Source organism: Lagopus leucura, unplaced genomic scaffold (assembly GCF_019238085.1).
Source record: "Lagopus leucura isolate 7727_CA_CO unplaced genomic scaffold, USGS_WTPT01 145-30_obj-0_obj, whole genome shotgun sequence".
Lineage (NCBI taxonomy): Eukaryota > Metazoa > Chordata > Aves > Galliformes > Phasianidae > Lagopus > Lagopus leucura.
Window position 1 is genome coordinate 26,427 of NW_024964590.1, and position 11,116 is coordinate 37,542.

The following is an 11,116-nucleotide window of genomic DNA, read 5'->3' on the forward strand; positions in this document are numbered from 1 at the left end:
CAGGGCTGTGCGCGGTGCTGGGGCTTCGGCAGGGCTGTGCGCGGTGCCCGCTGCCCGTTCTCCTGCAGCCTCCCCTGTTCTGCAGCCCCGCACCCCCCCCTAGCGGTCGCGATGCTCGAGCTCCGCCAGCGCTCAGATTTCCTTCTCCTTTTTCCTCCGCAGAAACGCTCCCAGCCGCTGGAGTTCATCGATCCCTTGGCCAACAAGAAGCCCCGGATCTCACATCTGGCTCACCGAGCTCAGCCCACCTTCAACGGGAAGCTGAACGCCAACGGGAAGGACGTCCCGGTCCCCATCCCCGTCCCCTCTGCCGCGCTGCCGCCGGCGCTGCCGGAGTCGGTGAGCTCCAGCTCCAGCCTCCCGGAGCTGCCCCGGCCCCACGACCCGCTGGCCGACGTCAGCAACGACCTGAGCCACAACGGCAGAGACTGCGAGGGCACGGAGCCGGCCGACAGGCTGAGCCTCCCCGCGCCCACAGACTGTGCGCAGACGAGCAAGCACAACTGCAGCTCGTATGTAAAAAGCAAGAAAAAATCCAAAAAGCACAAAGACAAAGAGAAAGAGAGGAAGGAGAAGAAAAGCGAAGAGAAGTGCAAAGAGGAGAAGCAGGACTGTGAAGTAATAAAAAATGCTGACTTAGGTAGTGTTCCGCAGGATGCGCCAGGTATGTGCCCTGCTGCCCTTCGTGCTGGCTGCTGTTTCTGCCCCAAATCCATCTGGGGGAAGAGGTGGCCGTGTCCCTTCACGTGCAGGCACTGCCTGGTTGATGGGGTGTCATCAGCGGCCCTGCCTGCAAATCAGCAGTGCTGCTCCTCTCCAAAGAGCCTGGCAGTTCTTTCCTGTTCAGCCTCTGGTGCTGCTCTGACCCACCTCAGCCCGGGTCGTGTTTCTTCCTGCTAAGTGAGAAGCTTTATTAGTGCACAGGGATGAAAGGCAGACATTAAGACCTGCTGGAAACGCAGCGCTGCTTGATTCCAGACTTGTGTTTGGTGCTGGTAACCATCATCGGTGTCGTCATATCAGTCACCTGTTGATGGGTAACTGCCGTGAGACGTTAGGCACCAGATTGAATGCAGGAGGTGGGGAGGGCTGGTAGAGAGCTGTGCAGCTGCCTCATCCGGGCTGGAAGCCTCCCTGCTGTCCCCCACTGCCCTGAGCAGCAGCAGAACAGTGCAGCTGTTGCTGTTGGGATGCAATAGAAGTGTTTTCCATCATGGCAGTGTAGCTCCAGCTCCCTTTTGATGACGTTTCTTGTTCAGTTCCAGCAGGTTCCCCCTGTTTGGGGCAATGCAGGGACCTTCAGGGTCCTGTCTGCAGACAGTAGGTGGCACTCACAGGCAAAGCAAACCTTCCTTCGCCACCACCATCTTCCTCACTCGCATTCTGCATCTTCCTGCCTTCCTTCCCAGCCCCTCAGTCCCGCACCCCAAGCCCTGGGATCTCCCCACTGAGCTGAGGCAGAGCTGCTGCTGTTGGTGGCAGCACCTTCTCCTCAACTGAAGGCAAAAGCAGAAATGCTTTAGAAATCAATATCTGCACATTGCAGACAGGTTCAGGAATTCACAGTGCAATTGCACAGAAGTTGAAGAACACCTACAAGAAAGCTTTTGTGTCTTTTGTTTCTTTTTCAGGTTTAAATGGGACATGCAATAACTCCAGCGTACCAACGTCAACTTCGGACATGCCGGATTATTTATTGTGAGTCACTTTATCACCTACTGAACAGCTTTGGGGTCACACTGTGAGCTGAAAGTCAGAAAGTGATTTGTGTTGGGCTCAGGTGTTGCTTGGTAAACTTCACAGAGTGGGATTAAATAGAGCAAGAAGCCACAAACCCTGTGGTGCTGATGGGCTTTTCCGTCACAGAGGATCTGCTGCAGGAGGTCAGGTTTAAAGTCATCATTAAGGCATGGAAGGACCACCGTTAATTGGCTCTTTTCAGTGCAGCTCAAAAGTGCAGCTGTTAAACATGAGCTGCATCCAGGTGCCTTCCAAGGGTGCTGGAGATGCATTCCGTCTGTTCAGCGTGGTTTGCTGTCCCATGTTTGCCACACAGTCGTGCTGAGAGCGTTTTGCAGCGGCAGCTGAGTGGCTCTTGAGCTCCTTTGGAGCCTCTGAGCACTGGAAGCTTCGTGCTCCTGCTGTTCCAAGGTCTGGCACAGATGCAGAACTCCGTGTTCTGTGGGGCAGCAGGAATTGAAGCGCGGTGGCAGTGCGATCTGAGCGTCCTCCCACAGCTCCCAGGCAGTGCCTGCACATCGCATCCTGCCTCTCCCTGATAAGGAACGGCTCATTTCGCACGGAGCTCAGGGCAGCAGCCCTGGCTGTTGTCCCTGTGCTGCTGTGGCACGGATCCCAAGAGACCACATTGGTTCCCAACCTGTCACCCTGCTTCGGCGCCGCAGTGCGTGCACTGTGTGGATGGAGTTTTACAGTGAGGGTGACGGAGCACTGGAACAGGCTGCCAGGGAGGTGTGGGAGTCTGTGGGTCCCAGTGTGTCTCTGTGGGTCCCAATGTGTCTCTATGGGTCCCACTGTTCACTGCAGCAGGCTGCCAGGGAGGTGGGGGAGTCTCCTTCTCTGGAGATGTTCAAGACCTGCCTGGATGCCGACCTGTGCGACCTGCTGTAGGGAACTGCTTTGGCAGGGGGTTGGACTCGATGAGCTCTGGAGGTCCCTTCCAACCCCTACAATTCTGTGATTCTGTGGAGGACGTGGAAACTGATGAACAAAATTGTTCTCCCCCTAGAAAATACGCAGCCATTTCCTCTTCGGAGCAGCGTCAGAGTTACAAAAACGACTTCAATGCAGAATACAACGAGTACAGAGACCTGCACGCGCGGATAGAGCGGATAACGCGGCGATTCACACAGCTGGACTCCAAGCTGAAGCAGCTCCTGCAGGGCTCTGAAGAATACAAGGTAGAACAAAGAACCCCTTGGAGCTGAGGTGGGGCTGCTGCAGTTTGTGCCGTGAGACGTGGCTGCAGGATGGGCGCACGGCTCTGGGGCTGCTCTTCCAACAGCTCCGTGCTCCTCCATGGTGGAGCTGGGTGCGCAGCACAGCGCTTGCTGACGGGGGAAAGGCCTCCCTGAGACTGCAGCCAAAAGCTGCTGGAAGCACTGAGTGCATCCCATAACCAGCCAGAAAACCCCAGTGTGTGCAGATGGGAGCACAGCGGGGCTGGGAGGGCAGGAGGGCACACAGTCAGCTGCTTCTCTCCCATCTGCAGTCTTAATAACGTGGTGTTGCTCAGCTCCTGTAACTGAAGTCTCACTGAGTGCAGTGAGCAGATCTCACAGAGTGCCTGTGGTGCTCAATGCTCCCTCCAGCATCCTTCTGCTCTTTGAGAAATCTTCCAGTTCCTCACCAAAGTGTTCTTCGTATCTCAGGGCAAAAATGAATCTGACCTGCAGAGGAAATGTCTGTGATTCTGTCAGTGTGCCGTGGGATTTCGGGGCTGGGGCTGCAGTGGGGCAGTGCTGGGGGTGGGCAGCACGTGGGGGGAGCAGGTGTTGCTCAGAGATACCTGTGTTGCTCAGCTGCTGCTTTGGGTGGCAGAGCTGCTGACAGCTCAGAAATCAATCTGTTACCTTTTCCTTTTCAGACCATCCACGATCAAATCCTACAGGAATATCGGAAAATCAAAAAGGTGAGTGCCAATTTCTGGCTGTCAATGAGGCTTCTGGGTGGAGCCCCGAGGGGCTGAAAGGTGCAGGTCATTCATTGCCAAGCACAGAACCTGGCCTCCAAAGCGTGTCAGCACATCTTTGTGCAGCTCGAGCTTGTGCAAGAAGTGCTGCCTTCATTGTTCAGAGAGGGTTTGTGGGCTGTGTGTGTGTGCAGAGTGTGTGTGTGCAGTGTGTGTGCAGTGCAGTGTGTGTGTGTGTGTGTGCAGTTTGTGTGCAGTGTGTGTGTGTGCAGTGTGTGTGCAGTTTGTGCATTGTGTGCTGGGGAGCTTCCAGCTGTGAGCAGCACGGAGCAAAGGAGGGGACACATGAAATGGGTGCCTCTGCCCCACAAGTGAGAGCAGTTTGTGTCACGTGGGGCCGATGGGCAGCGAGGTGCTGCAGGTCTGGGGCCGCTGTGCATGGCAGGCACTGAGCTCACTGCCAGCTGGTTGGACTCAGCGTGGATCCTTCGCTGTGAGCGGTGGTGGAGGTGGCAGAGGCGGTGCAGCAGCACATTGGGGCTGTGCATCATCATCTGCCCCTGCAGCGCTGAGCCCTGCCAGCCCCGAGGGGCTCAGAGCTTTGGGCTGAGCTTCCCCAGCCCCGCTCTGCCTTCAGGCCCTCGGTTGCTCTGAGCAGACGCAGCTCTGCTCGCTTTACGTCCCTCACGGCGGTTTTTCTTTGCAGACCAACCCCAACTACAGCCAGGAGAAGAACCGCTGCGAATACCTGCACAACAAACTGGCCCACATCAAAAAACTGATAGCAGAGTACGACCAGCAGCAGTTCTGAGCGGTGGGACGCGCCGTGCGGGGCTGCAGCGGGCCGCCATCCCTTCAGTGCCACTCGGCCCCGCTCAGAGATGAGCATCAGTTCTCCGTGGCTGAAGAATTTGGGGATTGCGGACGGGGGCGCGCGGCCTGCTCTGCTTTTGGCCTCTCCGAACGCCGGAACGCAACCGATGGAACTCTGCTTATTTCAAGACGCTTAAGGGAAATAAATCACCTACAGCCACCGAAGCTCCCAAAGGTTAAAAATCAGTAGTTTTCACGGATTAAAGTTTGGCATGAAGTCCGGGTTCCTCTGGGTCACAGCCGCTCCTTCCGACGGCGAGGAGCTGCGATGCTGCTGGGGTCCCCGTGGCACCTGCGACTGTTCCTGTTGTGAGCTGTGTGCTCCCAGCACCCAGAACCACCCTGCTCTGTGCTGCCATGGCTGCGTGGGGACGGACGGACAGACAGACAGACAGACAGGCGGCCACGGGGCTCTGTGTGTCCCCTCCCCCCCCCCCGTAGCCCAGCCATGGCGCTGCTGGGCCGCGTCCCGCCGCCCGCCTTTGACTTTTGTAGTTTTGTACCCAGGGCGGCCGATTTTACGACTCGCCGATGAGACTGTGGTCTATTTTTGTATTTAAAAAAAAACAAACAGAAAAAAACGAACGAAAAGAACAGGAAAAAAAAAAAAACAAAAAAAAAAGAAAAAAAGGAAAAAAAAAAAGAAAAAAAGGCAAAACGAACCAACAGCCACCAACCAACCAAACCCCGACCGTCTGCATCTGCAACTGTGCCTCCCTTCTCTCCTTTCAGGCCCGGCGTTTCCAAGCCTTCCCCCCATGCTGAGGCGCTGTGGAGGAGCTGTGGGGCTGAGCTGCAGCGTGGGAGCCGTGGGGCAGCGCTTTCCCAGTGGGGCGCCTCCCCCCGGCTCCTCCCCCGGCCTTTCTTCCTTTTCTGCTTTTTCTTTCTCTCTTTTTTCTTTCTTTAATTTGGACTCTTAGGGGCGCCAGGAAGATGCCAAACAGCACAAAGGTGCCCTTTGAATGCCGCCGTTCCTTTCGGCCCCATCCATCCCACAGCGCCTTCGGCCCCGGGGGGGAGCAAAGGCAAAAAGCTCTGCTTCCCCTCTGCAGCTCTTCCCTGTTTTCTCACCTCCTCCCATTCCTAAACATCCAAACGGGTCCAGCTGCTGGATGAAACCCAGTGGTAACAAAATTCCCTTCTGCTTGGATGCTTTGTGGTGCTCGCGGTGCCCCGGGGGGGGGAGCAGCACCCCCAACACCCCCAACCAACCAACCCCAGCCCCCCAACCCTCCCCAGCACATCCCAGCACTGGGGCCGATTCCTCCACGCCAACATTTCTCCTCCCTCCCAGTTGCAGTGGGGGTGGTTGGGGTTGGTTTTGTTTGGGTTTTTGTTGTTGTTTTTCTTTTTGGCTTCTTGGGGGGGGGGGGGGGATAGAGATGGATCCCCGATCTTTATACACCCGCTATGAGATATTTTTGCAAACAGAGTTGTATACAGAGATGTATGGTGTCCATTGACATGTATATTCTGGAACTTCTAAAAAAAAAGAAAAAGAAAAAAGAAAAAAAAAAGGCAAAAAAAAACAACAAAAAAAGGAATATAAAAACGGAAAATATTTAATGAGTATCCAAACTGTGAGACCCAATTAGCAGCCAACGACTTCTGTGCTTCACTTTTCTTTCGGACTGCGTCGAGGGCCGTAGTCGGATCTGCCTTTTTGTTCTCCCTTGTAGAGATGAGGAAGTTAGGCCAAGGCCAACCCCGTGCTTTTTGGGTGAATAGCAGCCAGTTTAGGTGATTAAGTATGATCTTAACTTATTGATACTGTGTTTTACTTTGTAATATTGTACTGTGGATAAAACTATATTGAGCCATGGAGTTGGAGTTTACAAAAACGAAGCTTTTCACTTTGCCAAAACGTTACGATTTAAAGGCGGCGTAGTCTTCAGCTTTCCTAATCTTTTCTTAAGAGCTCTGGTGTCTTTTTTGTACACTAAAAAAGCTGAATGCTGATTTTGCAACATATAATAAATTCACTGTATTGGGAAACGATGCGAACAATGCGGGCCCATCTTTCATTCCAACGCTTCGGAGCGCGGGGAGAACCTGGAAGGGGGGAATGGTGCGGGCTGGGAAAAAGCCGCTGGGGGGAGGCTGGGCTCGGGGCGCAGAGCTGCGCTGCCTTTGGTGGGGCTGCAGCAGCGCCAGGAGCGCAGGCCGCCCTGCGGTGCACGGAGGGGCTCCGGCGGCCGCTCTGGGGTCCCCGCAGCCGGGTTTGGGCTTCGCGGCCGGGAGCGGCGCAGCGCCGCCCTGCGCCCACCGCGGGGTCTCCTCCGCTTCGCGGCCCCAACTCCTCCGCCTCCGGAGCGGCGCGGGGATCGCAGGCGGGGCCGAGCGGTGCCGCATCCCGCGCTGAGCGGCTCCAGGTGGGGGCAGAGCCGCCCTCGAGGCCCCCGCCCGTCGCTGCGTTCCCGTCCGTCACCCGGGGACGCCGTCGATCCCCAGCCACGTGCGGGTTTCCTCGCTCCGATCGCGGGCTTCCGTCCCCTCCCGGTGTCCCCGGGCGCCTCCTCCGCACCCCCGGCAGCCGCAGACGGGGTCGGGCCGAGCGCTAATGAACTCCGAGTGGAAATTTACTGCGTTCCTTCCGTGCCAACGCCGGGAGGATCGCGGCAGCTTCCCGCTCCTGTGCGCCCGTCGGTGGGCGGCCGCGGTCGCGGGGACGCGGGGAACCCCGCTGTGCCGCCCCGAGGCGGTGCGGTCGTTTCCCCCGCGGCGGCTCCGTGTCGCGCCCGGTGCGGGCACAGCGCTGCGGGCCGCTCCGTCTGCGGGGCTGAGCGCCTTTCCCGGCGGCCGGAGGAAGTTGGTTAGGATAACCGGATAAGTGCCCCAGCTCCCCCCCCACCACAACCCCGGCACGCTCGGATGGAGCCGGTCTGTCTGTCCGTCCATCCCTTAGCACGCGTCCATCCGCCCTCAGGTGCGCGGGTCCTGGAAGGTCACAGCAAAAGGACGCGGGGACGGGGATGGGGACGGCAAAGGGGTGCGGAGGGGAGCATCGCACACGGAGGGAACGAAACCCGACGGGAAAGGACCGCGAGGACCGCATCCCAGAGGGCACGGAACGGGACCGGAGCCCTCGCGGGGGGGTCGTGGGACGGGGGTCGCGGTGCCATTGCTGCGGGGCCGTGCCGGTCGCCATGGCTGCGCAGCGTTGGGTCCCCGCCAGCCCCGAGCTGCGAGCGGAGGCGTTGGGCACGGAGCCCACGGTGCGAGGGAACAGCGCGGCGTGGGAGGGGTGGGAAGGAACAATGGTGGGAGTTGTGGGAGGGGGGCAAAAGAAAAAAAAAAAAAGAAGAAGGAAAGCAGTGGAAAAATACCAGTTCTCGGCCCCTGGCAGCGCTGCCCGGACCCTCCCCGCCCGATGGATTATTGTACAAAGAAATGTTATTTTTGTTTCAATAATTTGCTGAGGCGCTGGAATTCCAACGCGGGGTTCGTTTTGTCCTCTGAGGGAGCATTGTTCCTCCGACGCCCGAGGTCTGGACGGGGCCTTCGGGGCCGCCCGCATCCCCCTCTCCCGGAGGTGTCCCCCCGTCCCGGCCGTGTTTCCCCCCCCCCCCCCCACGTCCCGCAGCCCCGACGCCGCCGCTCCCCGCGCGCTCTGCCCGCTGCTCCCGGTGGTCCCCATCCCCGCTCGCTCCCGCGGAGCCGCAGCCCGGGACGGGGGGTGGGCGGCGGTCGAGCTGTCCTCACGCCTCGCGGGGAGCGCGGGTGGGGGAGGACGGAGCGCCGGGGGGCCTCGGGGCGTCGCTCCGCTCCGGGGGATGCTATGACACGGATTCTTCCCATTGAAACGGGAACCGGGACCTCCTCGCCGTCCCGCCGCCCGTCCGTCGGTGACGGGGACCGAGCGATACGGTGCCGCGGGGTGTCCTCGCGGGGCTCCGGGATGGCCGAGCCGGGGGCCGCGGGGGGGCACGGGGGGCGGGAGCTCCGGTTCGCGGTGCCCGGGCGCGGTGGCACCGTGGGAGCGGCACCGTGGGAAGGCGCCGGGCCCCCCCGCCGCTCCGGAAGCCGCCGGCGCGGGGCAGTGAATGGGCGGAAGGCAGCGGCGGGACCCCCCGGCCCCGGTGCCACTTCCCCTTCCCGGGTCAACGGCCGCTTTCCCTCCTGGAGGAGACCCGGCCCGGCCCGTCCGCTCCGAGCGCCGGTGAGAGCACGGGGCGGGGGGGGAGAGGGAGAGAACGCACCGGGCCGGGGCTGAGCGGGGGGTCCCCGTCCGGAGTCGCGTTCGGTGTCCCTTCTCGAACCCCCGGTACCGGGGCACGTGCGGGCGGGGGCTGCGGGGGGGGATCCGGCGCCGATGGAAAGTTTTGGGCTGGGCGGGGCCAGGGGGGGCGGGCGCTGGGAGCCGCTTAAGGGCGGGAGCGGAGGGGGAGCCCCGGCCGCGCTCACATCCCCGCGGGGCAGCGCCGGCAGCCGCCCGGCTCCAGGTGAGTGAGGGGGAGGCGGGGGGGGGGGAACTCCGCGTATCCGTCTGTCCCCCCCCGCGATGTCGGCCCCGCGATCCGCGTCCCCCCGGCGGCCGCTCTCGTGCCGTCCCCGCGTGCCCCGCAGCGCCCGCTGCCCCCGTGGGAGCGGAGACCGCGCTGCCCCCCCGCTGCCGCCCGCGTACCCGGTGCCCCCCCCCGCCTGGCGGTGTCCCGGGCTCGGGGTCGGCCCCGTCGTTCCGCGCGGTGTCCCAGCGGCGGGAGTCGCGTTTCCTTCCATCCCAGCAGCGGGAACAATGGCAGAGCCCTTCGTGGTGGAGAGCCCCGACGTCGCGTACGGCAAAGACTTCATCGAGGCGCAGTACACGTACAGCACCGCGCACGTCTGCAGGGAGGGCGGTGTCACCAAGGTAGGGGACGCGGGGACACCCTGGGATGGCATCGCCGGGCCGCGCCGCCGGGTGCCGCCGTCCCGACCGCCCCCCCCCTTTGCTGCAGGTCCGGCCCTGCTCCACGCGCTTCACCTTCCGCACGGCGCGGCACGTCCCCCGCCTGGGGCTGATGCTGGTGGGCTGGGGGGGGCAACAACGGCACCACGGTGACGGCGGCCGTGTTGGCCAATCGCCTGGGGCTGTCCTGGATGACCAAAACCGGCCACAAGGTGGGTGAGGGGGCAGCCCTGCCGGCTCCCCTCATTTGGGGGGGGGGGGGATGTTGGGCTCTTTGGAGGTCGCTCACCCTTGCGTTCTGCCCCCCACCTCTAGAAAGCCAACTACTACGGCTCGCTGCTGCAGGCCTCCACCGTATGCCTGGGTGCTGGCCCCACTGGTGATGTCTACGTGCCATTCCGGGATCTGCTGCCCATGGTGCACCCCAACGACATCGTCTTTGATGGTAGGAGGGGTGCTGGGGTGGGCGGGGGGTGGGGGCTGCGCACTGAGTGTGACCCCATCCTGCAGGGTGGGACATCTCCTCTCTGAACCTGGCCGAGGCCATGCGGCGCGCCGAGGTGCTGGACTGGGCGCTGCAGGAGCAGCTGTGGCCGCACATGGAGCAGATGAAGCCCCGACCTTCCATCTACATCCCCGAGTTCATCGCCGCCAACCAGGAGGAGCGGGCGGACAACGTGCTGCGGGGCTCCAAGGCTGAGCAGGTGCTGGGGGTGAGGGGGGGGGGGGGCACAGGGGGACGGCGGGGGGACGCCACGATGTCCTGTCTGCATCCCCATCCCTGCAGGTGGAGCAGATCCGCAGGGACATCCGGGAGTTCAGGGCGAGCAGCGGGGTGGACAAAGTCATCGTGCTGTGGACGGCCAACACCGAGCGCTTCTGCGATGTGGTGCCAGGGCTGAACGACAGCGCCGACAACCTGCTGCGGGCCATCGAGGTGAGGGGAAGGGGGGAGGGTGGGGAACGTGGAGGGGCTGTGCCGCAGTGCTGAGCCCCGCGGTGTCCCCACAGCGAGGCCTGGAGGTGTCCCCATCCACGCTGTTTGCCGTGGCCAGCATCCTGGAGGGCTGCGCCTACATCAACGGGTCGCCCCAGAACACCTTCGTGCCAGGCGCCGTGGAGTTGGCAGCGCAGCGCCGCGTCTTCATCTGCGGGGACGACTTCAAATCGGGGCAGACGAAGCTGAAGTCGGTGCTGGTGGATTTCCTGGTGGGCGCCGGGCTGAAGGTGCGTTGGGACATGGAGCCGGGTTGACCTGTCCACCACTGATCCAACTCGATGGTTGCACGGTTCCCTGTTGTACCCTTTGCCCCCCACCCCCCAGCCCAGGTCCATCGTCAGCTACAACCACCTGGGCAACAACGATGGGAAGAACCTCTCAGCACCGCAGCAGTTCCGCTCCAAGGAGATCTCCAAGAGCAACGTGGTGGATGACACAGTGCAGGCCAACCCGGTGCTGTACGGCCCGCAGGACAAACCCGACCACTGCGTGAGTGAGCTCTGGGGGGGGGGGGTGGTGGTTCAGAGGGGGGGTCTGGTGCTGATGGGGGTCCCTGTGCAGGTGGTGATCAAATACGTGCCCTACGTGGGGGACAGCAAGCGAGCGCTGGACGAATACACCTCGGAGATCATGATGGGAGGCACCAACACCATCGTCATCCACAACACGTGCGAGGTGCGGGGCTGTGGGAGGGGGGGGGGGG

General features: G+C 61.5%; 2 protein-coding genes across 2 annotated transcripts in view; both read left to right on the forward strand.

The window, feature by feature from the left end:
- ELL (elongation factor for RNA polymerase II) overlaps positions 1 to 5,147 on the forward strand; it is a gene marked incomplete at its 5' end in the record, with an annotated part of 18,265 nt that extends 13,118 nt beyond the window's left edge. Inside the window, 5 exons of the mRNA XM_042892174.1 lie at positions 163 to 664; positions 1,632 to 1,698; positions 2,750 to 2,921; positions 3,608 to 3,652; positions 4,359 to 5,147. Of these exons, the coding sequence (XP_042748108.1) occupies positions 163 to 664; positions 1,632 to 1,698; positions 2,750 to 2,921; positions 3,608 to 3,652; positions 4,359 to 4,463 (891 nt within the window). The remainder of the gene's footprint in view (positions 1 to 162; positions 665 to 1,631; positions 1,699 to 2,749; positions 2,922 to 3,607; positions 3,653 to 4,358) is intronic.
- A 3,690-nt stretch (positions 5,148 to 8,837) lies between these two features.
- On the forward strand, positions 8,838 to 11,098 carry ISYNA1 (inositol-3-phosphate synthase 1; the record flags this gene model as incomplete). The annotated part of the gene is given in 10 exon segments (XM_042892173.1): positions 8,838 to 8,967; positions 9,253 to 9,374; positions 9,463 to 9,540; positions 9,542 to 9,625; positions 9,729 to 9,858; positions 9,924 to 10,117; positions 10,201 to 10,350; positions 10,425 to 10,640; positions 10,738 to 10,902; positions 10,975 to 11,098. Coding segments are annotated over 10 exon segments (1,393 nt in total), but the record flags the coding sequence as incomplete, so codon positions are not given.
- Positions 11,099 to 11,116: the final 18 nt, after the last annotated feature.